The sequence below is a fragment of the Sapajus apella genome, unplaced genomic scaffold, assembly GCF_009761245.1.
Source record: "Sapajus apella isolate SASKATOON/1434 unplaced genomic scaffold, GSC_monkey_1.0 scaffold98, whole genome shotgun sequence".
Lineage (NCBI taxonomy): Eukaryota > Metazoa > Chordata > Mammalia > Primates > Cebidae > Sapajus > Sapajus apella.
This window is the reverse complement of record NW_022437038.1, coordinates 7242016-7269006: the sequence shown is the minus strand read 5'-3', so window position 1 is coordinate 7269006 and position 26991 is coordinate 7242016. Positions and strand designations below refer to the sequence as shown.

Here is a 26991-nt window from a genome sequence, read left to right as displayed (position 1 = left end):
TGTGTGTGTGTGTGTGTGTGTGTGTGTGTGTGTGTGTGTGTGTGTGTGTGGTATTTGCATCTGATTATAAAACTAATGCATGGCCGCCGGGTGCGGTGGCTCACGCCTGTAATCCCAGCACTTTAGGAGGCCAAGATGGGTGGATCACGAGCTCAGGAGTTCAAGACCAGCCTGGCCAACATGGTGAAACCCCATCTCTTTAAAATAAAAATAAAAATAGCTTATAAATATTTAAAATAATAATAATAATAAAAATTTAAAAAGGCCGGGCACGGTGGCTCACGCCTGTAATCCCAGCACTTTGGGAGGCTGAGGTGGGTGGATCACCTGAGGTCAGGAGTTCGAGACCAATATGGTGAAACCCCATCTTTAATAAATAAATAAATAAATAAATAAAACTAATGCATGGTCAAAAAAAAAAAAAAGGCCAGGCGTGGTGGCTCATGCCTGTAATCCAAGCACTTTAGAGGCCAAGGCAGGTGGATTACCTGAGGTCGGGAGTTCAAGACCAGCCTGACCAACATGGTGAAACCCCGTCTTTTTAAACTAAAAAAAAAAAAAAAACTAATGCATGGTCATTGCAAAAAATGTAGATAAAAAAGAGCATAATGAAAATAAAGATTTCCCCCCATCATTCCACCACCAGAAATAATCATGGTTAAAATGTTAATATACAATCTTGCAATTGTTTTCTATATAAATGAAAACATAGATTTCTTTTCATTACTTTCCATAAAAATGGGATCATATTTATGTCATGTTTGGCTAATGGCAAGACTCTGGCACCCAGCCTGGGCTCAAATTTCTGCCTCATTGTTACTTAGCCCTATGACATTGGGCAAATTACACCTTTTTTTTTTTCTTTTTTTCTTTTTTGAGTTGGAGTCTCACTCTGTCACCCAGTTTGGAGTGCAGTATCACAATCTCGGCTCACTGCAACCTCTGCCTCCCGGGTTTAAGCAATTCTCGTATATTAGCCTCTCGAGTAGCCAGGATTACAGGCACACCACCATGCCTAATTTTTGTATTTTTAGTAGAGACAGGGTTTCACTATGTTGCCCAAGCTGGTCTCGAACTCCTGGCCTCAAGTGATCTGGCCAACTTGGCCTACCCGAGTGCTGGGATTACAGGTGTGAGTCACCGAGCCTGGCCTCTTTTTTCTTTTTTCGGTCTGTCATACCTTTCGAATACAGTGGTTCTTTCTTTGTGTTGGTTTTGATATTTATGTAATGAAACACATTGATTTTTCCTTTCTGATTTCTGACTTTGGGGTCATGCTGAGAAAGTCCTTTCCTACGTGAAGATCATATACTCATGCATTTCTTACTAGCATTTTTTTTTTTTTTTTTTGAGACAGAGGCTTGTTCTGTCGCCAGGCGCCAGGCTGGAGTGCAGTGGCGCGATCTCAGTTCACTGCAACCTCCACCTCCTGGGTTCAAGCAATTTTCCTGCCTCAGCCTCCCAGGTAGCTGGGACTACAGGCACAGGCCACCATGCCCAGCAATTTTTTTTTTCTTTGTATTTTTAGTAGAGATGCGGTTTCACCATGTTGGCCAGGATGGTCTCGATCTCTTGACCTCGTGATCCGCCCACCTTGGCCTCCCAAAGTGCTGGGATTACAGGCTTGAGCCACCGCGCCCGGCCTGATTCTTAAAATATTTAAATCTTGCCGGGCGCAGTGGCGCGTGCCTGTAGTCCCAGCTACTTGGGAGGCTGAGGTGGGAGGATCGCTTCAGCCCAGGAGTTCTGGGCTGCAGTGCGCTATGCCGATCCGGTCTGCACTAAGTTTGGCATCAATATGGTGACCTCTGGGAGCGGGGGACCACCAGGTTGCCTAAGGAGGGGTAAACCGGCCCAGGTCGGAAACGGAGAGGGTCAAAACTCCCATGCTGATCAGTAGTGGGATCACGCCTGTGAATAGCCACTGCACTCCAGCCTGGGCAACATAGTGAGACCCCGTCTCTGAAAAAAAAAATTTTTTTTTAAATTAATAAATAAATAAAAATATTTAAACCTTTAGTCCATCTGAACTTTGTTCTTCTATAAGAAATTTAATAAACAATTTAATAAACAATAAGTCTCATGGTATCAGATGGCTGGAAGGACCACTTTCTAAACTTTCTGTTTAATTCCATTAATCTGAGTATTGTAATGCTAATAGTACTGCACTATGTATTGAGACAGAGTTTCACTCTTGTTGCCCAAGCTGGAGTGCAATGGCATGATCTCGGCTCACCACAATTTCCGCCTCCCAGTTTGAAGCGATTCTCCCACCTCGGCCGCCTGAGTAGCTGGGATTACAGGCATGTGCTACCACACCCAGCTAGTTTTGTATTTTTACTGGCAAAGGGGTTTCTCCATGTTGGTCAGGCTTGTCTTGAACTCCCAACCTCAGGTGTTCTACCCGCCTTGGCCTCCCAAAATGCTGGGGTTATAGGCATGAGCCACTGTGCCTGGCCTTCCTCTATCTTTTAATGAGTGTGCATGTATGTAATATATTAGGTGGACATTTTCTAATATTGTGCCAAGTTTCTTAAAAAGCCCTTTGGAAGCTGGGCAGGTGGTCCACACCTGTAATCCCAGCATTTTGAGAGGCCAAGGCAGGTGGATCACTTGAGGCCAGGTGTTCAAGACCAGCCTGGCCAAAATGGCAAAACCTCGTCTCTATTAAAAATACAAAAGTTAGCTGGGTGTGGTGGCACATGCCTGTAATCCCAGCTACTCAGGAGGCTGAGGCAGGAGAATCCCTTGGACCTGGGAGGCAGAGGCTGCAGTGAGCCAAGACGGCGCCATTGCACTCCAGCCTGTGCAACAGAGGAAGACTCCATCTCAAAAAAAAAAAAAAAAAAAACCTAAGTAATTTTAGGCTTTGGGCTTTGGGCTTTGTTAAAGGTTTTGTTAAATATATAAAGAATTGTAGGGAGAATTAACTTATTTTTAATACTGAGTATGCTTATCCAAGAGCAAAATAATATTTTTCCTTGTATTCAAATCCTTTAGGAACATCATAGTTTTGACGTATGAGCCTTGCACATATCTTAAATTTGTCTCCAGGCATTTTAGGTTTTTCAGTTGTTCTTGTGAATGGGATCTTTCTCTCCAAATAGAATTATTGTTGATATCTTAAAAAAAGCTATGAATTATGTTAACTTTGTAGTTTCTTACCTTACTGAACTGTCTACTTAGTTCTTATCTTTTCAGTTTCATCATATATTTCTCATTCCTATTTTGTTTGGGGTTTCTAGAGCACGAGTATTAAGGGGATAGGAGAGACAAAATAAAACCTGGCAAAGCAATTCATTTTACCTTACATTGCTCGTGATTACTACCACACTATTACTGGGTTGGAAAAAATTGTGAAATCCCAAGGTGTCTAACAAATAGGAGGTACATAAGTGTTCACTTAATGAATTGTAATGATTATTGGATTTTTTTTTTTTTCAGTGAGAAGCTCTTCATGGAGATGGCAGAGCTCTTGGTCTCAGATGGCTGGAAGGATGCAGGTTATGACTACCTCTGCATTGATGACTGTTGGATGGCTCCCCAAAGAGATTCAGAAGGCAGACTTCAGGCAGACCCTCAGCGCTTTCCTCATGGGATTCGCCAGCTAGCTAATTATGTGAGTTTATAGATAACGTTCTTTTTCATTCAGAGGACTATAAGCACTTCTGTACAAAAGCTTGCTTAGAAACAGCCCTCATGGCTTGGCCCAGTGGCTCACGCCTGTAATCCCAGCACTTTGGGAGGCCGAGGTGGGTGGATCACCTGAGGTCCGGAGTTCAAGACCAGCCTGGCCAACATGGTGAAACCCCAACTCTACTAAAACTACAAAAAATTTGTTGGGCGTGGTGGTGCATGCCTGTAACCCCAGCTATTCCAGAGGCTGAGGCAGGAGAATCGCTTGAACCCAGGAGGCGGAGGTTGCAGTGAGCCAATATCGCATCATTGCACTTCAGCCTGGGCAACAAAAGCAAAACTCCATCTCAAAAAAAAGAAAAAAAAAAAGAAACAGCCCTCATGATACTTAGAAAGTAGAATAGCTGGCAGTTATCTGAACATTGAATTGTAAGGCTTATCAGGTGGAATTTGCATTCCATCAGCAGACAAATGTTTTGCAATAGCTCTTGAGGCCCATCTTGGAGTTCTCCTTTTGCTGAAACCACTGAACTCTCTAGGAGGAAAAAAGGAACTTGGTTCTTGACATATGTGTGCATGCATTTCCATATAACCTTTGGGAAGCTATTGCAGTGGTACTATAAACTACAATTTTAGAAGATAGAAGGAAAATATTCTAGAGATCATTGAAGAGAAATAGAGTCCAACACTAGTTAAAGATGATAAGACAGATTTTATTCAGTACTACCACAGTAGAAGAAAGAGCCAAGTTCAATTCCAAATGCAACAAAGACAGGTGGAGATTTTTTTTTTTTTTTTTTTTTGAGACGGAGTTTCGCTCTTGTTACCCAGGCTGGAGTGCAATGGCGCGATCTTGGCTCACCGCAACCTCCGCCTCCTGGGTTCAGGCAATTCTCCTGCCTCAGCCTCCCGAGTAGCCAGGACTACAGGCACTTGCCACCATGCCCAGCTAATTTTTTTTTGTATTTTTAGTAGAGACGGGGTTTCACCATGTTGACCAGGATGGTCTCGATCTCTTGACCTCGTGATCCACCCGCCTTGGCCTCCCAAAGTGCTGGGATTACAGGCGTGAGCCACCGCGCCCGGCCGACAGGTGGAGATTTATAGCCAATGAGCAGATTGAGGGGGTCAGTGGATGAAGTATTTATTTAAGACGACATCAAGGGTAGGGAGCTTCTTGCTAAAGGCAGACCATGGACTTAAACATGAAGGGTGGGGAATGAGGGAACTTGATCAGATATCAATGGTGGCAGGATTGACTTAGCAGGATTCTTGCTAAGAGGGCTTGCTAGGACAGACATAGGAGGCCAAGGTGGAGGCCTAGTCGAAAAGAAGGCTTATCAGAGAAGTCTAACTAAAGTTTGGTCAAGGAGAGTCTTTGTCAAGGGCAATCTATCATTGCCCTCAAAAGGTAGCTTTCAGGATCCCATCAGGAAGATTATCATGGCTGCTAGCTTTCTCCTCAGTTCTGGGCTATAGATCACATGCATAGTTTGAACTAGCTCAGTAGAACTGGGGGATTTTTATTCTTTGTCTGCCAACAGAGACTCATCTGGATGATTTTGCGGGTTTATCGGAAAAAGCCCCCAATACCTGGTGAAGTAACTTTGTCTCTGCCCCCAGCCTGGAATGGTTCTCTCTTTCTGCTACCTCGTGATTGGCCTTCTACGGTAGTGACTCATTTCCTCCCTCTCATTTCAGGTTCACAGCAAAGGACTGAAGCTAGGGATTTATGCAGATGTTGGAAATAAAACCTGCTCAGGCTTCCCTGGGAGTTTTGGATACTATGACATTGATGCCCAGACCTTCGCTGACTGGGGAGTAGATCTGCTAAAATTTGATGGTTGTCACTGTGACAGTTTGGAAAGTTTGGCAGATGGTATGTTTCATTCCAGAGATTTAGACACAAAGGAAAGAACATTGAGGCCAAGGGAGCTGTCAGATTTTAAATATGCTGTCACAATACTGGAAATAATTATTCATGTGCCAGAGCTCCCATCTCTTCTCTTTCAGTTCATTCATTCATTCATTCATTCATTCGTTCATTCATGTAAAATCCATGCATGCCTAACCATGGCTAATATTGTGCACTTATAATTCAAGAGGACTCTAAGAGTTAATTAGTTAGTAATTATAACTCTCTATAACATCATTTAGGAGAGTCCAGGTTGTCAGTCGGTCACAGAGAAAGAAGCATCTTCATTCCTGCCTTTCCTCAATATATACACCATCTCTGCACTACTTCCTCATAACAATCCCAGAAGTCTGGGAGGTACTTTACATAATTTAAACACAGAACAACTGCTTGTCCCTGCTGCTGGTTTAAACATGAATCTTCCTGGTAAGCCTCTTAAAATATACAGCCCCAGCCGGGCACGGTGGCTCATGCCTGTAATCCTAGCACTTTTGAGAGGCTGAGGTGGGTGGATCACTTGAGGTCAGGAGTTTGAGACCAGCCTGGCCAGCATGGTGAAACCCCATCTATACTAAAAATACAAAAATTAGCCGGGCACAGTGGCTCAAGGCTGTAATCCCAGCACTTTGGGAGGCCGAGGCGGGTGGATCACGAGGTCAAGAGATCGAGACCATCCTGGTCAACGTGGTGAAACTCCGTCTCTACTAAAAATACAAAACATTAGCTGGGCATGGTGGCGCATGCCTGTAATCCCAGCTATTGAGGAGGTTGAGGCAGGAGAATTGCCTGAACCCAGGAGGCGGAGGTTGCGGTGAGCCGAGATCGCGCCATTGCACTCCAGCCTGGGTAACAAGAGTGAAACTCCGTCTCAAAAAAAAATACAAAAATTAGCTGGGCATGGTGGCACGTGCCTGTAATCCCAGCTACTTGGGAGGCTGAGACAGGAGAATCACTTGAACCTGGGAAATGGAAGTTGCAGTAAGCCTAGATCACACCACTGCACTCCAGCCGGGACAACAGAGCAAGACTCTATCTCAAAAAAAAAAAAAAAAAATATGTATTTATATGTATATACAACCCCAGCTGGAAATTCATTTCTTTCCCTTATGTTACCTATTATTTTCTCATACAGGTTATAAACACATGTCCTTGGCCCTGAATAGGACTGGCAGAAGCATTGTGTACTCCTGTGAGTGGCCTCTTTATATGTGGCCCTTTCAAAAGGTGAGATAGTGAGCCCAGAATTCAATAGAACTGTACTGATCGATAGAACTTGACAACAGCTGGGCGCGGTGGCTCAAGCCTGTAATCCCAGCACTTTGGGAGGCCGAGGCGGGTGGATCACGAGGTCAAGAGATCGAGACCATCCTGGTCAACATGGTGAAACCCCGTCTCTACTAAAACTACAAAAAATGAGCTGGGCATGGTGGTGCGTGCCTGTAATCCCAGCTACTCAGGAGGCTGAGGCAGGAGAATTGCCTGAACCCAGGAGGCGGAGGTTGCGGTGAGCCGAGATCGCGCCATTGCACTCCAGCCTGGGCAACAAGAGCGAAACTCCATCTCAAAAAAAAAAAAAAAAAAAAAAGAACTTGACAACAAAGGAAACCAAGGTCTCCTTCCAAGTCCACTGTTACTTAGTATCATCCTACCATCTCTGCCAGGTACCAACCACTTCTTACCATCCCCATTGCTGTAATTATAGTCTAAGCTACCATCACCTGGAAAGTCATCCTTGTGTCTTCCCCTTTATTTCACCATTTGTGTCCTATTAACAGTCCTTCCACCATTATCTCTAAAATATCTCCTGAATCAGCCCACTTCCTTCCATGTCCACTACAGGCACCCTGGCCTTCCAAGCTACTATTGGCTTTCACCCAGACTGCTGTGACAGCCTGATCTCTCTGCTTCCACTCTGTCCCCACCCCCATCTATTTTCCAAGCAGCACTAGAGTTATCTTATTAAAATGTAAATATCAGGGTTTTTTTAGAAAGAAAAATTCCCAAGACATAGCAGTTATAAAAAATATAAATGGCATCATCAGTTTCCTGCTTAAAACCCTAACTGGCTTCCAATTGCACTTGGAATGAAACCAAACCACTAATCCAGCCCTTTCCTGCCTCCCCAAAGTCCAAATGGTCATAGCTCTTTCCCTCGCTGTACTGGTTTTCTGTCTCTCAATACTGCAAGCTTATTGCTGCCCCAGGGCCCTTATACTTGCTTTTTTTCTGCCTGGAGCATTTCTTCCCCAAAGATTTTTAAGGGCCAGGCTTCTTAACATTGAAGTCTCAGATCAAATGCCACATATGCAGACAGTTCTTCTCTACTTTAAAATAGCCCTCTGTCCATTCATTCTTCATCCCATTAACCTGTTTAATTTCCTTCTCAGAGTTCTTCACTATTTAGAAGTATTTGTTGACTTGTTACCATGTCTTCCCACTAGAGTGTAAGTTTCATGAGGGCAGGGACTCATGAAAGTCTGACTTTGACTATATCCCTAGCATTTGGTTAAGCATTGAATATTTATGGAATGAATCCTTATTATTTCCTTGTTATCTCTGCAAAATAGTCTTTTTTCCTTAGCATCTTAAACCTGGTATCCCACCTGCCTATCTACAAACTTTTTTTTTTTTTAAGATGGAGTCTCCCTCTGTTGCCCAGGCTGGAGTACAGTGGCGCAACCTTGGCTCACTGCAACTTCCACCTCCTGGGTTCAAGCGATTCTCCTGCCTTAGCTTCCCAAGTAGCTGTGATTACAGGCGCATGCCACCACATCTGGCTAATTTTTGCATTTTTAGTAGAGACAGGGTTTCACCATGTTGGCCAGGCTGGGCTCAAACTCCTGACCTCAGGCATCTGCCTGTCTCAGCCTCCCAAAGTGCTGGGATTACTGTGCCTGGCCTCTACAAACTTTTTATTCCATTAACAAAATATATGCCTAGGATTTAAGTTTTCTTAATGCTTGATGGAGTCCTATGTTAATTTTGCACCTTTTAATTTTACTCATTAAGATCATTTTAGTTCTGATTATAGAAGTAAAGTAACTATAAGGGATTTCAAGTTATATGGCCTATTTCTGAAGCAAACTTCTTAACAGTGAAAGTTCCTTATAATAAGGGTTTAAACCTCCTCAGGGAGACCTTCAATCTGTGAACTCATGAGAAGGCTACAAGTGCCTCCTTTAAACTTGACTGTTTTCATCGCACAAGGATGTTGGTAGAAAGTAAACAGAAGAGTTACATCTGTTTTCACAGCCCAATTACACAGAAATCCGACAGTACTGCAATCACTGGCGAAATTATGCTGACATTGATGATTCCTGGAAAAGTATAAAGAGTATCTTGGACTGGACCTCTTCTAACCAGGAAAGAATTGTTGATGTTGCTGGACCAGGGGGTTGGAACGACCCAGATATGGTAAAAACTTGAGGCTTCCTTGTTCAAGACCCTGCAGTAGGTCTGTTTCCTATCTGACATTCAAGGTAGAGGTAAAGTTCCTGGGAGGAGGCTTTCTGTGAGAGTACTTAGAGCAGGATGCTGTGGAAAATGGCTTCTCCATATGGGTCATCTAGGTAACTTTAAGAATGCTGGCCGGGCGCGGTGGCTCATGGCTGTAATCCTAGCATTTGGGAGGCCGAGGTGGGTGGATCACCTGAGGTCAGGAGTTCAAGACCAGCCTGACCATCATGGTGAAACCCCATCTTAAAAAATAATAAGAATAAAAATTTAAAAAAAAAAAAAAAAAAAAAAAAGGATGTTTCTGGCCAGGCGCGTGGCTCACACCTATAATCCCAGCACTTTGGGAGGCCGAGGCAGGTGGATCACGAGGTCAAGAGATCGAGACCATCCTGGTCAACATGGTGAAACCCGTCTCTACTAAAAAAAAAATTCAAAAATTAGCTGGGCATGGTGGCACATGCCTGTAATCCCAGCTACTTGGGAGGCTGAGGCAGGAGAATTGCTTGAACCCAGGAGGCAGAGGTTGCGGTGAGCCGAGATCGCACCATTGCACTCCAGCCTGGGCAACAAGAGCGAAACTCCGTCTCAAAAAAAAAAAAAAAAAAGAATGTTTCCTCTTCTCCTTTGAATTATTTCATTCTTTGTCTCAGTTAGTGATTGGCAACTTTGGCCTCAGCTGGAATCAGCAAGTAACTCAAATGGCCCTCTGGGCTATCATGGCCGCTCCTTTATTCATGTCTAATGACCTCCGACACATCAGCCCTCAAGCCAAAGCTCTCCTTCAAGACAAGGATGTAATTGCCATCAATCAGGACCCCCTGGGCAAGCAGGGGTACCAGCTTAGACAGGTAAATAAGGGGTATATATTTTAAGATGGTTTACATACGCAATACCAAGTTTGTCTTGGGCCTAAATCTATTTTTTTCCCCTTGCTCTTGATGTTACTTTCAGTAATAAGGTTTTTTGCTAGAACCATTATTTCTAAAATAATGCTGCAGGATCATTTTAATTTTTCCTACAAATGCTTTGATAGTTCTGACATTAAGAATGAATGCCAAACTAACAGGGCCACTTATCACTAGTTACAAATCAATCACACTTATTTTCTTGGTTTTTCAGGGAGACAACTTTGAAGTGTGGGAACGACCTCTCTCAGATTTAGCCTGGGCTATAGCTGTAATAAACCGGCAGGAGATTGGTGGACCTCGCTCTTATACCATGGCAGTTGCTTCCCTGGGTAAAGGAGTGGCCTGTAATCCTGCCTGCTTCATCACACAGCATCTCCCAGTGAAAAGGAAGCTAGGGTTCTATGAATGGACTTCAAGGTTAAGAACTCATATAAATCCCACAGGCACCGTTTTGCTTCGGCTAGAAAATACAATGCAGAGGTCATTACAAGATTTACTTTAAAATCTTTATTTTGGGCCAGGCTTAGCGGCTCACACCTGTAATCCCAGCACTTTGGGAGGCCAAAGGCAGGCAGATCACTTGAGGTCAGGAGTTTGAGACCATCCTGGAACATGGTAAAACCCTCTCTACCAAAAATACAAAAATTAGCCAGGCATAGTGGCATATCCATGTAATCCCAGCTACTCTGTAGGCTGAGGCAGATTACGTTGAACCTGGGAGGTGGAGGTTGCAGTGCGCCGAGGTCATGCCACTGCACTCCAGCCTGGGCAACAGAGCAAGACTCACATCTCAAAAAAAAAATTGTATTTCCTTGAATAAAATTTTCCAAAGTTGAAACTTTATGTAGGAATAAAATCATTAAACCCACTCATTCAAATACCCATCCCCCTTATTGAGATTATCTCCCCAATTATCAAAATGTGTAGCATATTTAGCTACAAAAAGCTGAACATCACTAAGACTGAAGTGTAACAAAAAGGATATATAATTTGTAAATTTGTCTTTTATGATTCCTCCACTGACTGGTAAGTTTGCCCAGACATAGTGGCTCACTGCAGTCCCAGCACCTTGAAATGCTAGGTGGGAGGTTCACTGAAGGATAGGACTTCCAGACCAGCTGGGCAACAAAGCGAGACCCCCATCACAAAAACTAAAATCTAGCCAGTGTGGTGACAGGCACCTATATAGTCCCAGCTGCTCAGGGGCCTGAGGCAGGAAGACCACTTGAGCCTGTGAGCTCAAAGCTGTAGCAAGCTCTGATCCATGCCACTGGTTCAGCACTCCAGCCTGCACAAGAGGAGACCCTCAAAAAAAAAAAAAAAAAAAAAAAAAAAAAAATCTGGGAGTTTCATACACCAGAAAACCTATTCTTTGTAGTTATTTTGGTATGATAAAAATGTCTACTTTAAAATATGAAGGGGAATGTCAAAATGTTTAAAGGAGTATAAGACCAAGTCCATATGATACACATTACAGTGCACTGTGTCTGGAGAATAATGACTATTATACCAAAGGTCTGAGACTTAGCAAAAAAAACTTAAATCCACTATGAATGTGTTACTGACTTCTCCCTATTTGCCTGCAATGTGTCTACTTACATGATAACCAGTAACCACTGCATAACGGCAAACTGTATCTATCTCATAAAGATCCTAGTGATTTAATTGCCAAATTAGGTAATACCAGGAAGAGGCATAAATTTCCCCATAGGCGGAATTGTGCTGATGGCTCAAGCTTATTCCCTCCCAAAAGATAAACCGCAAACAAATGAAGTGAACATAAACTCAAGATTTTATTGTCTTCATAAAAGATGACACTTAGAACTGGATCACTTGGCCCTGTAACAGAACAGAAAAAGTTTAGTTTTGTATTTTGCCACAAACTACAGCCCCATCAAGAACATTATCTGTTCTTAAAATGTTCACCATGCTATATTAAGCTTCCTCATTCTTCCTTTCCTCCTTGTAGCAAAAGACCTCACAGATCTAGTATTTTTAGAGGATTACCCCTGAGCTCTATGTCACAATAAATGAATGTTCAGCTTTTCAGATAATAAAGCTATACGGAAAAGATTGCACCTTCTATCCATAATTATATACCTTTCTCTTCTTATCTCCTCCCAATTCAAAATGCTTGCATCTTTTAATAGCCAGCATTCTCTTAGATCTGCAGTTGGGCTCAACGCACTCGAGCCTCAGCACAATCTTCTTTGTAGTTTTAGCCTGAAAAAAAATTAAAGCCTTAATAAATAACTGCAGAAGATCACTTTCTTCAAATGACTAAGTACTATTTAAAGCAAAGCATTGCAAATAATAGTTGCCCCACTTAGTATATTCTTACGCTATGTGGAGAAAACAATCTAAATATCAGTGCATTCAAGAGAAAATGTATACTAAAAAAAAAAAAAATAAAGAGAAAATGTAATAGCAAAGATGGCACATCATCCAGTTAACAAGTTTGAATCCAAACCCCATTCAGGTCAAACAACCTAGAGCTTCCTATCAAATGGACAACTCATCTTGCAACCTTGAACTTGTGTTCTTTAATCTCAACAGTTTGTGAGGCTGAGGCAGGAGGATCGCTTGAGCCCAGGAGTTTTGAGACCAGCCTGGGCAACACAGTGAGAACCCTGTCTATATAAAGATCACTAAATTCAGCAAGGCACAGTGGCTCACGCCTATAATCCTTGCACCTTGGGAGGCTGGGGCGGGTGGATCACGAGGTCAGGAGTTCAACACCAGCCTGGCCAATATGGTGAAACCCTGTCTCTACTAAAAATACAAAAATTAGCTAGGTATGGTGGTGCGTTCTTGTAATCCCAGCTACTCAGGAGGCTGGGGCAGGAGAATTGCTTGAGTCAGGACCTGGAAAGTGGAGGTTACAGTGAGCCGAAATGCACTCCAGTCTAGAATAAAAACTGTACACTGTTCTCAAAAAAAAAAAAAAAAAAAAAAAATCACTGAATTCCAAGACTACCTACAATTATGTCTAGAGTTTATGTACATTCAACTGATTTAACTCCAAACTACTCTCTCCACTAATACTTAATGTTTTTGTTCTTTTAACTTAAACAGAACTATTGTTTACAAGTTTTAGATTTACCAAAAAATTTCAAACATGCTAGAGTTCTCTAAACCTCACAACCAGTTTCTCATCTTACATTAGTATGACTCATTTGTTGCAATTAACAAACCAACACTGATGCCTTATTAACTCAAGTACATACTTTTTTTTTTTTTTTTTTTAAGATTTCCGTATGTTTCCCTAATGTCCTTTTTCTGTACTGGGACCGCATCCAGAACACCACATAACATTTAGTCATCACATCTCTACACCCCTTTGGCTGTGGCAGTTTCTCAGACTTTTTGACAATTTCAGAACTACTGGTCAGGTATTTTGTAAAATGCCCCTCTTGGGATTTGTTCTTTTTTCTCATGATTAGATGGGCTTATGGAGTTTTAGGTTTAAATGTCATTTTCATCACATCAAGGGTATATATCTTTTTTTTATTTTTATTTTTTTATTTTTATTTTTTATTTTTATTATTTTTTTTTTTTGAGACGGAGTTTCGCTCTTGTTACCCAGGCTGGAGTGCAATGGCGCGATCTCGGCTCACCGCAACCTCCGCCTCCTGGGTTCAGGCAATTCTCCTGCCTCAGCCTCCTGAGTAGCTGGGATTACAGGCATGTGCCACCATGCCCAGCTAATTTTTTGTATTTTTAGTAGAGACGGGGTTTCACTATGTTGACCAGGATGGTCTCGATCTCTTGACCTCGTGATCCACCTGCCTCGGCCTCCCAAAGTGCTGGGATTACAGGCGTGAGCCACCGCGCCCGGCTAAGGGTATATATCAAGATGACTCATTACTGTTGATGTTAACCTTGATTACCTGGCTGAGGTAGTGCTTGTTAGGTTTCTCCACTGTAAAGCTTTCTTCCCTCCCTTCTCTTTTCCATACTCTTGGAAAAGCTCAAAATTAAGGAGTAGTTAGGTACCCTCCTTGAGGATGGGGTATCTACATAAATTACACAGAATTCTTCTACATGGGAAATATGCCTCATCTAATTTTTCCACCATCTCAAGCATTTTTTCTTTGGGGTACGAACAATCCAATTACTTTCTTTAAGTTACTTTAAAATATGCAACCTAAGTTATTAGTGACTTTTAGTCACCCTGTTGTACTATGAAATAGTTGGTCTAATTCATTCTATTTTTGAACCCATTAACCATCCCCACCTCCCCCCACTACCCTTCCCAGCCTCTGGTAACCATCCTACTCTGTCCGAGTTCACTTGTTTTCATTTTTAGATCCCACGAGTGAGAACACGTGTCTTTAATGTGCCTATTTCACTTAACATAATGATCTGCAGTTCCACCCATGTTGTTATAAATGACTGGATCTCATTCTTTTTATGCCTGAATAGTACTCCATTGCATATAGATACATTTTCTTTATCCATTCATCCCCTGATGGACACTAAGGCTGCTTCCAAATCTTAGGTATTATAAACAGCAGTGCAACAAACACAGGAATACAGTTATCTCGGTGATATACTGATTATTTTCTTCTAGGTATATACCCAGCGGTGGGATTGCTGGATCATGTGGTAGCTCAATTTTTAAATACTCCATTTTTTAATAAGCTTGCCCCTTTAGCCAGAGTTTTGCTGCTGCTGCTGCTAGTTTGCAGTTCTTAATAGGCCAAAACCTACTTGGAAGCTCTTTGTCTTCTTAAAAAGTTATCCAAATGTGAAGAGGTATAAAAATGCACTCCTTCTGCCATCCTGAGATCAAACGACTTACGGCACCCAAATGAGCACTGAAGGAATTGCTTATTACTTTCTGGAGCTAAACTGCACAAGAAGCCAAGTGTCAAAAGAAAGGCTGTGTTGGAGGGAATGCTCTGCTCCAGGCATCGTCCTAATTAATTACTTTAAGGGTTAGCCAAATCACCTAAGGTCTGACAATAAACAAGCTCAAGAATGCTGAATTCAGGAGGCCAGCAGACAGGCCTAAATGGCTATTTTAAGACATTTTAAGACTTCATGAGACAGGCAGCTAACTGCAGGTTTCTGTGATGAGAAACAATAGAACAATTATTAGTGCAACCAACAGTCCAGGATTCAGACATGATGACAGATAAGGAACAAGGCAAATTAAAGGATTTACCCGTGTACTCACACTTCAGTTCTTAGGAAAGCAGGGCACACTCCTCGATTTTTTGCCTCTTCAGAAAGGAAAGGACAAAAAACCGTAAACACTGAAATAGGGACTAGTCAGACCTGGGTTGCATTCCCAGATCCACTGCCTACTAGTTCACTGCAGTCAACTGTGAAAACTTCGCTGAAACTAACGCTATCCCTGTATCATGGAGTGTATGGACCAGAGACAAGTGCACATCCTTACCGCAATTAAGTGGAAAAATCAAATAGTAATTACCACTCACCTTTTTCCGGAAAATCGGCTTAGTTTGCCCACCATAGCCACTCTGCTTCCTGTCATAACGCCGCTTTCCTGGGAAAACGAATTGGTATTTGTTATAAAATACGGAAGATCAGTAAGGAAGTCTTAGAGGTTTTATCTTAATTTCGCAGCATAAATATTAACTCTCAAGCCAGGCGTGGGGAAGAGATTTGGACTCGTATGTTGCTCTACAAATGTCACCACATTGGCACTAAATTACGTGGAATCCATCTTACCCTGGGCATACAGAGAATCCTTGCCCTTCTTGTACTGTGTCACTTTGTGGGGTTGGTGCTTGCCACACTTCTTACAGAAAGTCCGGCGGGTTTTAGGAACGTTCACCTAGTGAAGAAACCATTAAGAACGTGCAGTTATTTAACCACAATGATACAATGCCCTGACCCAGCTAAAGCTGAGACACTCCACGAGGACTCCTCAGTACACGCTACCTCTAACTAAAGGGTGGGCCAGCCCCATGTGCTTGAAGCCGAGCTCCCTCCCTGCGTCGAGGCCCAAAGAGAGATCTATCTTATTAACTCCACCCCCGGCTAACTACCTCTCTGAACCCATCACTTCAGTTCCTGGCCCGGCAGCCCGGTCCCTTTAGGATTGATCCCAGCAAGACTGGGTTGCTCTGGTATATCGACTCCACATAGGAGCGTGGGCCCATCCCGGCACTGCACCGTCGACGAAATGGGGAAAGATTAGGCTGGATGTTACACGGCCCCCAACCAGAGACTCCTACCATTTCTGCGTGAGCGCTACCGGCACGGAAAGAAAGAGGCCAGACCAGAAACGGAAGTACATAGGAGGTTCTTGATCGCACTTCCTCATGGGAGTCCGTAGGAGCAATCATAGAGTGTAAGGCTCAGCGCAGCGCCCTCCGGCGTTGAGAGGACTCAGTTCGGAGCCGCGAGCGGGAGCTTAAGGAAGGACTACGCCTAAAGGGTGGTCCACTTGCCCCGACTTCCTCCCGCCCCGCAGCTTTGCAACATTTCGTCTCGTTATCTCTTTTCAGGGACGCTGCTACGTAATAGCGTTCAGTGAAGGGAGCAGTGCTTTTCCAGATCCTCTGGCCTCCCCGTCCCCAAAGGAAGCCAGGACTAGGGTCGAACGGAGGGGTCCTCCACCTCCACGTTCCATTCGTGTTCCACCTCAAGGTCACTGGGAACACCTTTTACAGCAAACTGCTGGTTCAGTGAAGGCCTGGAGGAAGCAAATTGCTCCAGTTCATCTATCACATGGCCAGTTGTTCCATTCAACAAATGGTTATTGAATGTCCAGTATGTGTCAGGCACTGTTCCAGGGGAGGAATACAGTAATCTAATAGGCTTATAAATGTACAGTTATGAACTAAGTACTTTGAGGAAAACGAACAACGGCCTTAAAGCAGCACCCTTCTGTTAAGGGAGTAAGTCAGTTGCTCTAGGTTCTGAAAAGTGACACTGAAATTTTTCGGCTTCTGTAATAGCAATCACCAAGCCTAGAAGTAGAAAGTATCTAGCGGCTTTTCCCTTCCTTGCATACCTGGCAGAAGGCATGTACTAGGTTTCAGGAGAGTCCAGCATACAAAGACTGCAGAATGCTAAGCATTTTAAGCCGATTGTGTCATACAATTCTCATAGTAATTCTAGGAGACAGGTGGTACAATTATTCCCATTTTACAGATGAAGCAATTGAGGCCATAGGATGTTAAATGATTTGCCCAGTGTCAACAGTATTTAGTGAATCTAGGATACAACCCCAGGTAGACTGAATCCAGAGCCTGGGTTCCTTTACCATTTTAAAATACTGCTGTTGTGGCCTGGTAATTATCATAGCTAAAAAATTACAGCACACTTACTATATGCCAGGCATTCTCCCAACCACCTTGTATACTACCCCTTTTAATCCTGAGAGCAACCCCAGGAGGTATGTACCAGTATTAGTATTTAACACGTTAGGAAACTGGAACACAACAGATGTTAAATTCACTTACCCTGGCTGGGCACAGTGGCTCACACCTGTAATCCCAGCACTTTGGGACGCCGAGGCAGGCAGATTACCTGAAGTCGGGAGTTCGAGACCAGCCTGAACAACATGGAGAAACCTCGTCTCTACTAAAAATACAAAATTAGCCAGGCATGGTGGCATATGCCTGTAATCCCAGCTAGTTGGGAGGCTGAGGCAAGAGAATCGCTTGAACCTGGAAGGCAGAAGTTGCAGTGAGCCGAGATTGTGCCATTGCACTCCAGCCTGGGCAACAAGAGCAAAACTTTGTCTCAAAAAAAAAAAAAAAAAAGTTCACTTACCCCAAGTCAAACAGGTGGTTATTTTTTGTGGAGCTGGAATTTGATCCTAGGTAGTGTAACACTACATCCTTGCACTTCACCACTACATCATACAAAGGAAGCAGGGGCGTCTGCAGTGTATATGACGGTGAGGAGACGGAATTGAGCTGAGGCACAGAAGGTGGCAGTGGAATAGGGGCTGAAGAACCATGAGAGTCTGGGGTATCTTGCTTGCATAACCGTCTAGGAACATGCATGGGTCCAGAGCTGACACTCTGATCACCCCTTTTTTTGTTAGGTAGTCTCTGGGAATAAGATAATAAAAACATTACCACTACCTGCTACATTTCCTGAAAGTTTCTTTGCCAAACTGCAAGCATTTTCTTTTCCTTTCCAGATATTTAAGCAATCTTACTGGCCTTTGGGGGTTTATGTTAGTAACACGGAAATGTGAAGTCCATGAACATGGCTCCTCTTCATTTAACCAACCTTCGTTCTATTATACCTCGCTTTATATGGTTTTGTGGGGGTTTTGTTTGTTTTTGTTTATTTTAAAATATTTAATTGACAAAAATTGTTTATATTCAAGGTGTACAACATGATTTGATATGTGTATACACTGTGTAATGATTACCATAGTCAAATTGATTAACACATCCATCATCCATCACCATCCATAGTTACCATGGGGGTGGTGAGGACACTTAAAATCTGCTCTCTTATCAAATTTCAATAATACAGTATTATTAATTATGGTCACTATTTTGTACATTAGATCCCCACAGCTTATACATTCTATAAGTGAAGTTTGTACATCAATGCTGACACTGAGGTGGGAGGATCCTTTGAGCTGTTCTCTGTTTTGGACATGCTCCTGCTCATTAATTTCCCCTCAGACAAGGCACTCAGAACTGAATGCAGGACTCTAGGTGTGGTTTTGCTTTGCCTTCCTCTGTCTAGACATGTTACTTATATAAGGAAGCCTCAATGTCACCTTGGCTTTTGTTTGTTTGTTTGTTTGAGACAGAGTTTTGCCCAGGGTGGAGTGCAATGGCACAATCTTCACTCACCACAACCTCTGTCTCCCAGGTTCAAGCGATTCTCCTGCCTCAGCCTCCTGAGTAGCTGGGATTACAGGCATGCGCCACCACACCTGGCTAATTTTTGTACTTTTAGTAGAGTTCGGGTTTCACTATGTTGGCTAGGCTGGTCTCGAACTCCTGACCTCGTGATCCATTCACCTTGGCCTCCCAAAGTACTGGGATTGCAGGCATGAGCCACCATGCCTGGCTGTCACCTTGGCTTTTCTGGCAGCCATGTTAACTGACATGACATGTCTCTTGATTACTATCATCAAAAAACCCCTGAACTGTTTTCACAAATGCTACTGCTACTCCACTTTCTCCTGGAGTCATTTGAAGTTCAAATTTGGAGCCCAATTATGAGACATCACCTTTAGCCCTGGTAAAATACACTTTGTGGAATTTGGCTTCTCACACCTGGTGATCAAGACCTTTTTGGAAACTAATTGCCCTCTTCTGTCATCCAGCCTAGCACACAGAGCCTTGCACCATTCTTAGATAAACTGGGCTACTTTCTATATTTTCCTCAAAGGTCATCAATAAAAATGTTGAACAGGATAGCACCAAGAACAGAACCTTATATTGCACTGGGAATCTGTTCAGATGACACTCAGTTGTTCATTTGCGCTGAGTACAGTCCTCCTGTCAGTATGGACGAGTGTGCTAGGGGAGCGGTCATGGGCAGAGGGTGAAAAAGAGCCTACGTCTACATGCTCCTTTCCCTTGTGCTCCTTTCTCTCTCTTGTTTAGATCTCCTACTGGATGTCTATTACCTCCCAGTTCCCACCCCAAGATGTACCTTGAGAAGGGACAGGGCATGTGACAACAACTGGCATAAGACTGAACAAAAGAGGAGGGAAGGTGAATGCCTGTGGCCAACTCTCTGGCAGGTGAGTGGAGCAGCTATTGGGAGTGACTAGCCAAAGGATGTAAGTTGTCAATAAAGTAACGCAATCACACAACACATGCTGTCCATCTATCTTGTGCAAATGTGAGGATCAACCACTCTATCAGCATCCTACACAAATGCTTTAAACATTTTTGTTTAAAGTCATCTTGATGGCCAGGAGGGGTGGCTCACCCCTGTAATCCCAGCATTTTGGGAGGCCGAGGCAGGAGGGTCACTTGAGTCCATGAGTTTGAGACCGGTCTGGGCAACATAGTGAAACCCCATCTCCACAAAAAATACAAAAATTCGCCCAGCATGGTGATGCGTGCCTGTAGTCCCAGCTACTGCAAGGGAGGCTGAGATGAGAGGATTGCTTGCGCCCAGGAGGTGGAGGCTGCAGTGAGCCATGATCACTCCACTGCACTCCAGCCTGGGCTTCAAAGTAAGACCCTGTCTCAAAAAAAAAAGTCCCAGGGCCTTTGAGGGGGTGCGTGGCGAGGGGTTGGGGAGGGAACTTAAGAGGACGGGTCAACAGGTGCAGCAAATCACTGTGGCATACGTATACCTATGTAACAAACCTGCACCTTCTGCACATGTATCTGTTTTTTGTTGGTGGTGTTTTCGGTTTTTTAGACAAAATTAAGGAAAAAAATAAGGTCCTGTTGACTTACAAGTTGAGATGAACTTGTAGTGTGATCTGTGATCTGTTTCTACATTAGGTTACAGTGCATTGGGACAAGGAAATATGTCAGTGCCTGAGGTGTCGAGGTGGGCAGGCAGATCAGTTAGCACGGGCTCTACCCGTCCTGGTCTGCATTCAATACTGGCTGCCTTTCCTAGGAGAATCCCTGAGGGGAACATTGCAGTTGGAGCATAAAATAGGGGACTGTTGAGAAAACATCCAGACTTCAAGTGACACATCTAGTCTGCTTTACTGATTTACATGATTAAAGAGAAACCCCTGAGGCCAAATCTTAAATAGAGAAAATCAACATCCACAGAAATTGGGGAAGGGCACAAGTGTTTCTGTGGGCTTACGTTCCGACATTTTTATCTGTAGGAGAAAAAATGCTTTCTTAGAAAATGACTCAACAGGGGGAAGTCTTGTCTCTACCTCTGTCTGGTTCTGTCCTTTGGGGTCCCTTCGCTATCAAGTTCAACTGTGTGTCCCTAACACTTCTCTGCCCCGGAAGACAGGAGACTGGAGAAAAACGATCTTCCTGGCCAGTCTCTTTGTTCTGTCTATGCCAGCCCCCAGCATCTTTTCTCTTTCCTGTAAGACCCTCTCCCAGTGCTGACTGTCCTCGCAGTACTTTAGGTATGTTTTCCCTTTACCTCTGGGAGGGCAGCCTGATGACCTGTCTGCTCAGGCCAGCCCCATCTAGAGTCTCAGTGGCCCCAGTCATATTGAGAAGTTCTTTCAGAGACAAACTCAAGATAGCCTCAGAGGTCCCAAGCAAATGAAGGGCGGGGACAGTTGAGGGGGTGGAATAGGGACAGCAGCAGGGAACCAGATAGCATGCTGCTGAGAAGAAAAAAAGACATTGGTTTAGGTCAGGAAACAAAAAAAGGGAACTGAGTGGCTGTGAAAGGGTGGGGTTTGCTCAGACTGTCCTTCCTCTCTGGACTGTAAGAATATGTCTCCAGGGCCAGTGTCTGCTGCGATCAAGTCCCACCTTCCAAGTCCTGGCATCTCAATGCACCTGGGAAGCTACCTGCATTAAGTCAGGACTGAGGTGGGTCTGGGGTATGGCAGGGGCTGGGCAGCAGCAGCAATATACCTTTCTTGGGACCCCTAAAATCAGACAGAAAGCATGGCTGGTGCCATTTATCTGCTAGCAGAGGAGGCTGACGGAGGGTGGGAGTGTCATCAGCACAAGGCCCTGGCAGTCCCTTCTGGTGATCAGAGGGGCTGAAGGGGTCTTTTCCTATAAGGGCTGTGGGTGGAGGGAACAGGAAGAGAAAAATGTGACATGACATGACCATCCGAACAGGTAGCAAGTGTTAGAAAGTGGTACCTCTGCCAAACTTAGCGGAAAAGTAATATTGCAAGGAGCAGTTGGATAAAAACAAGCCCTTCTGCGAAATAGTGCTTGAAGACTCAATAGGGATACATGGGTCAATTAAGCCCTTAGAAAAAGAGATACTAAGAGGCAGATTCTCTGAGAACACGGAAAAAGCTCACGCTCCACGTTATGCAGTTGACCTCTGTGAGCTAGGGAAAGGCCTGGCTAGACTGGGGTGTAAGCTACCTGCCTTGATCTCTACCAGGCCAAATGTTGCCAGGATCAGAGCTGGCTTGTTGAAAAGACTGTGTTGAAGCTGTGCCAACCTCGTGGTAACAGTGGGTAAAAGAATGGGCCAGGAGAAAGCAGCTTGTGCCTCAGCCCAGACAGTGTGGCCAACCCCTGAGGTCGTGGCAAAGGTTTATTTCTCCTCTTACCATGGCCCTCCATGTGCATGTCTTGCTTTTCTCGTCTTCATTATTTCTCCTTCCCTCTCCTCCTCTCCATCCTCCTTCTCTTCCCACTGGTCCTCCTTTCTCTACCTGTATCCCCTCTTCATTATATCCTCCTCTGTTTTGTTGATTACCATAGACTCTGACATAGAGTTAGCACTTAATAAATAATTGCTGAATTGCATTGACTTTTTCTTATTCCTTTCTTCCCCTGCTCTTTCCCTTCTCCTTTCCCTTTCCCTTTCCTTCTCCCTGCTTGCCTAATATCTTCCCCATAAGGTGGTTGTGAACAATAAATGTGTAAATACCTATAAAGCATTTAAAACAGGGCCTGGCAATAGTAAGCGCTAGATCTCAGTATTTGCTATTTTTTTTACTCTGCCTCAGACCTGCCGATGTCCCACAGAGGGCCTACCTAGAGCAAATGATACGACATTTAGAATAAAAGTGATTGGTGACCCTGATCAAGACATCCTTACATGGGTTGCCCAGACTCCAAATGAAATTCTGATTTATTGGTGATCTGAGAGCATTGGAAACCCACCTCTCAAAGCTGAAAGTGTCTATCTCATGCCATCCATGTCTAGAGGCAGGGAAGCAGCAAAGCCAGTGGCTGGGGGGATCTACACAGCTCAGAGGCTGTCATCTTTCCTGCTAGTTGCATATTGGCTCTGTTCCTTCCCTCATTTTGCATGCCAAGTCCCAGAAGCAAGAGTGCTATAGCCTCTCTGGAGCCTCAGTTATTTGATAAAACATTGTCACTTTCCAAATAAGCCACCAAATGCAAATACTCATGGTAACTTAAAGCATTATACCCAAACAGTATCCCTTAGGGCTTCCCTATATATTCTGACTCCTTTTATATTCAAACTATTTAAACTGCTTGTTTGTGTTGCAGTCTCAATTTTCATTACGTATAGCTATTGATGTTTTTGTTTGGAATTTTTTTTTTTGAGATGGAATTTGCTCTTGTTACCCAGTCTGGAGTGCAACGGCTCGATCTTGGCTCACTGCAACCTCTGCCTCCTGGGTTCAAGTGATTCTCCTGCCTCAGCCTCCCAAGTAGCTGGGATGACAGGCATGTGCCACCACGCCCGGCCAGTTTTATATTTTTAGTAGAAACGGGGTTTCTCCATGTTGGTCAGGCTGGTCTCAAACTCCTGACCTCAGGTGATCTGCCCGCCTCGGCCTCCCAAAGTGCTGGGATTACAGGCGTGAGCCACCTTACCCAGCCTGGAATTCTTTGTAAACTTTTTATGGTGTGAACTAATGTAACTTTCCATCCACTTCTGGGGGATTGGTGCAAGTTTAAATTATCACTATGATTTGCTATTTCCACTCGAGAAAATTTCCTACAGAGTTTCCTTTCAGTGGACCAGACCCATAACAGGAAGTGACTTAGGTATAAAGGGAAGATACAGCTTTCGAAAACCAAAGTTTGGGTGTTCTCCAAAGAGTTAAAAGATACCCTTCTCTGCCCCCCGCAATGATCTGATTGCTGAGATCTGATTGCTAACTACTGAAAATAAGGAAGAACTAGAATTTTCAGTGACACAGTGCTCAACAAGAAGCTAGAAAAGAGGTCTTGATGTACTTGACTCCAAAGCTACTTGGTTATGCATGAAGCCATCAGGGGAGGGGAAGGAGGAGGGAGAACTCCTCTGAGGACCCTGAAACAATTGGGCCACGTGTAACTTTCAGTTTCTATGAGATTCATGTGCAGTGGCTGAGGGTGATCTGAGAGCTTTGGAAACCCAGAAGCTAACCAGGCTCTTCTCTCCACTCTTAGAAAGTTCTCACAGGATGTCTTTAGGATTATATTGGTTATTTGAATATCGAAGGGAAGCTCATCTCACTGCCTTACCTCCCTGAAATGAAAACAAACTGTAGTCTGTTAGCTCACCCTAGAAGAAGGAAATTCTAGAGTCAAGAGAAGTTAAGTTTTAGACAAGTTGGGGGTTGGAATTTACTGGAGTTTAAAATCATTGACTCAATGGAAAAAAAACACATTTGTCTGCAGCAAAATCAGAGTTTTAAAAATGATTAGAAATGGACCAGAAAAGAGACAAGGATAATGAGAAAGGGGGCTCTCTAAAACCATCTGCAGCTGAAATTGATAAAATGTTTCTGGAAACTATTTTGGCAGTATGTATCAAAATACAAAATGCACATAATTTTTAACTTGGGAAATGATGCTTGTATAGAGATCCTAATGACATGGGAAAATAATCAGGAATAATGTTAAATAAGAACCTTAGATTTTTTTTTTTTTTTTTTTGAAAAAGCTACCTTGAATGGATGGATGGATAGATAGATATTATTAACAATAGTAAATTGAGTGCAATATGATCTCAAATATGTTAAGAACACAAAGAAAAAAAAATGGAAGGAAATATGCCGAAATATTAATGTCTCTGGATAATGGGTTTATAATTCATTTTTTCTTTTTTATATCCCTGTACTTAACATATTTTCTACAATGAGAATATTTTATTTTACTTTATTTGGTTTTGTTTTGGGATGGGGTCTCCCTATGTTTTTCAGGCTGGCCTTAAACTCTTGGGCTCAAGTGGTCCTCCCATATCAGCCTCCTGAGTAGCTGGGACTACAGGTGCACACCACTGCACCCAGCAGTGCTGCTTTGATATCGATGGAAAATAAATAAATAAAATGTTTAAGCCAAGGAAAACAAAAACTAGGTTGAAAAAGAAGGACAAAGGGGCACACAAGTCCAGAATGAAAGACAGACACCCCAGCAGTCACCCTCAGAGCAGAGGGAGAATATTGAAATTATTACCACCAGGCCAGGCGCTGCGGCTCAGGCCTGTAATCCCAGCACTTCGGGAGGCCGAGGCGGGTGGATCATGAGGTCAAGAGATCGAGACCATCCTGGTCAACATGGTGAAACCCCGTCTCTACTAAAAAAAAATTCAAAAATTAGCTGGGCATGGTGGCACGTGCCTGTAGTCCCAGCTACTCGGGAGGCTGAGGCAGGAGAATTGCTTGAACCCAGGAGGCGGAGGTTGTGGTGAGCCGAGATCGCGCCATTGCACTCCAGCCTGGGTAACAAGAGCGAAACTCCATCTCAAAAAAAAAAAAAAAAAAAGAAAGTATTACCACCGATCTGATCTGGCACTGACGATAAACTTGCAGATTGGCTCTCTGGCTCTCCTTCCATCATCAGTTGGCCAGAATCTATTGAAGCTAGTGCAAGACAAAAAGAGACAATGAATCACAGAGACCTAGAAGTTTCCAAAACCACAAAAGAAAAATGTAAAATACTACTAAAAACATAAAGCCAGGCACGATGGCTCAAGCCTGTAATCCCAGGATTTTGGGAGGCCGAGGCAAGCATAATGGTGTGCACCTATAATCCCAGCTACTCAGGAGAATCGCTTGAACCCGGATGGTGGCGATTGCAGTGAGCCAAGATTGCGCTACTGCACTCCAGCCTGGACGACAGAGCGAGACTCTGTCTCAAAAATAAATAAATAATATGAACTACTGTGGAAGAACCAGAGAGCCCTAAGATCTCTTGTAAATGACTATAGCAGGAGAATTTCCCTGGTCTGCATGCAACCACAAAACTGATTTTGACTTGAAGTCTTCATCACAAATTTGGTCCCCTCTAGCCCTGACTATGAAGCTTATCATAAAATAATTAGGTTTCACTGAGACCAGAACAAAACAATCTTGGGAATTTAACAAGATTAATTAATTAGGTTGCTTTGTTGCTGTGGTTATGAAATTTTAAAGAAGACTTCTCTTCTGGTTCCAAGGCCAAGGGATTCTCAATTGAAATCTCAATTAGAACCTGAAGGATGCTTCTTGGGACTGGGAAGAGATTTTCTGTAGGCCAAATTTAGCCTCCCACTAGAGATAGTTGATAATTCTACCACATTTCATAGTGAAGCATCAGGAAGACAGGACTGAAAAGGCAAGAAGAAATGATGCAAAGTGCATAGTCCAACATAAGCTGGACCTGGGTTTCCCACTTTGTCTAAGTAAGTGAGAATTCATTCTGAGATTAAAAAAAAAAAAAAAACACAATCATGTTCACAGCAGCATTGTTTATCATTGAAAACAAACAATCTGGGCCGGGCGCGGTGGCTCAAGCCTGTAATCCCAGCACTTTGGGAGGCCGAGGCGGGTGGATCATGAGGTCAAGAGATCGAGACCATCCTGGTCAACATGGTGAAACCCCGTCTCTACTAAAAATACAAAACATTAGCTGGGCATGGTGGCGCGTGCCTGTAATCCCAGCTACTGAGGAGGTTGAGGCAGGAGAATTGCCTGAACCCAGGAGGCAGAGGTTGCAGTGAGCCGAGATCGCGCCATTGCACTCCAGCCTGGGTAACAAGAGCGAAACTCCATCTGAAAAAAAAAAAAAAAAAAAAGGAAAGAAAGAAAACAAACAATCTAAATGCCCATCAACAGAAGAATGAATAAATTGGAATGTATTCATCATGTAGAATATTTTATGCATATAAAAATGAATTAAACATATGAAGTAGAACTACCCAAATAAATAAATCCTAACATATTATATTGAGGGGAAAAAAGCAAGTTGCTGAAGAATATGTTAAAAAAAAAAAAAAAAAAAGAATTTTTTTTTTTAAGACAGAGTTTCGCTCTTGTTGCCCAGGCTGGAGTGCAATGGCACAATCTCAACTCACTATAACCTTCCCCTCTCAGGTTCAACCGATTCTCCTGCCTCAGGCTGCTGAGTAGCTGGGATTACATGTGCCCACCACCACACCTGGCTAGTTTTTGTGTTTTTAGTAGAGACCGGGTTTTACCACGTTGGTCAGGCTGCTCTCGAACTCCTGACCTTAGGCGATCCACCCTCCTCAGCCTCCCAACGTGCTGGGATTACAGGCGTGAGCCACCGCGCCCGGCTATATAGAAATTTT

The 26991-nt window shown here is 43.5% G+C and overlaps 3 protein-coding genes across 6 annotated transcripts in view; 2 read left to right on the top strand and 1 right to left on the bottom strand.

Moving 5' to 3' along the window:
* GLA (galactosidase alpha) overlaps positions 1–11669 on the top strand; it is a 13335-nt gene extending 1666 nt beyond the window's left edge. The window contains exons 2-8 of the mRNA XM_032257807.1: positions 3445–3619; positions 5338–5515; positions 6684–6775; positions 8804–8965; positions 9658–9855; positions 10127–10511; positions 11603–11669. Coding sequence (XP_032113698.1) covers positions 3445–3619; positions 5338–5515; positions 6684–6775; positions 8804–8965; positions 9658–9855; positions 10127–10417 — 1096 coding nt within the window. The 3' untranslated portion in view covers positions 10418–10511; positions 11603–11669. The remainder of the gene's footprint in view (positions 1–3444; positions 3620–5337; positions 5516–6683; positions 6776–8803; positions 8966–9657; positions 9856–10126; positions 10512–11602) is intronic.
* A 15-nt stretch (positions 11670–11684) lies between these two features.
* LOC116536150 (60S ribosomal protein L36a-like) lies at positions 11685–16341 on the bottom strand. The gene is made up of 5 exons (XM_032257808.1): positions 16125–16341; positions 15616–15721; positions 15363–15430; positions 12016–12138; positions 11685–11754 (listed from the first exon to the last, which is right to left on the bottom strand). Exons 1-5 carry the CDS (start codon positions 16233–16235, stop codon positions 11734–11736), a joined length of 429 nt encoding a protein of 142 aa, XP_032113699.1. The 5' UTR covers positions 16236–16341; the 3' UTR covers positions 11685–11733.
* A 4857-nt stretch (positions 16342–21198) lies between these two features.
* Positions 21199–26991, top strand: part of BTK (Bruton tyrosine kinase) — a 38812-nt gene continuing 33019 nt past the window's right edge. For 2 of the 4 annotated variants that reach the window (XM_032257802.1, XM_032257801.1), the window contains exon 1: positions 21211–21356. The gene's annotated coding sequence lies outside the window, so the exon portion shown is untranslated. Of the gene's footprint in view, positions 21357–26991 lie in introns of all 4 variants that reach the window. The other 2 variants (XM_032257800.1, XM_032257804.1) reach the window with 2 other exon arrangements.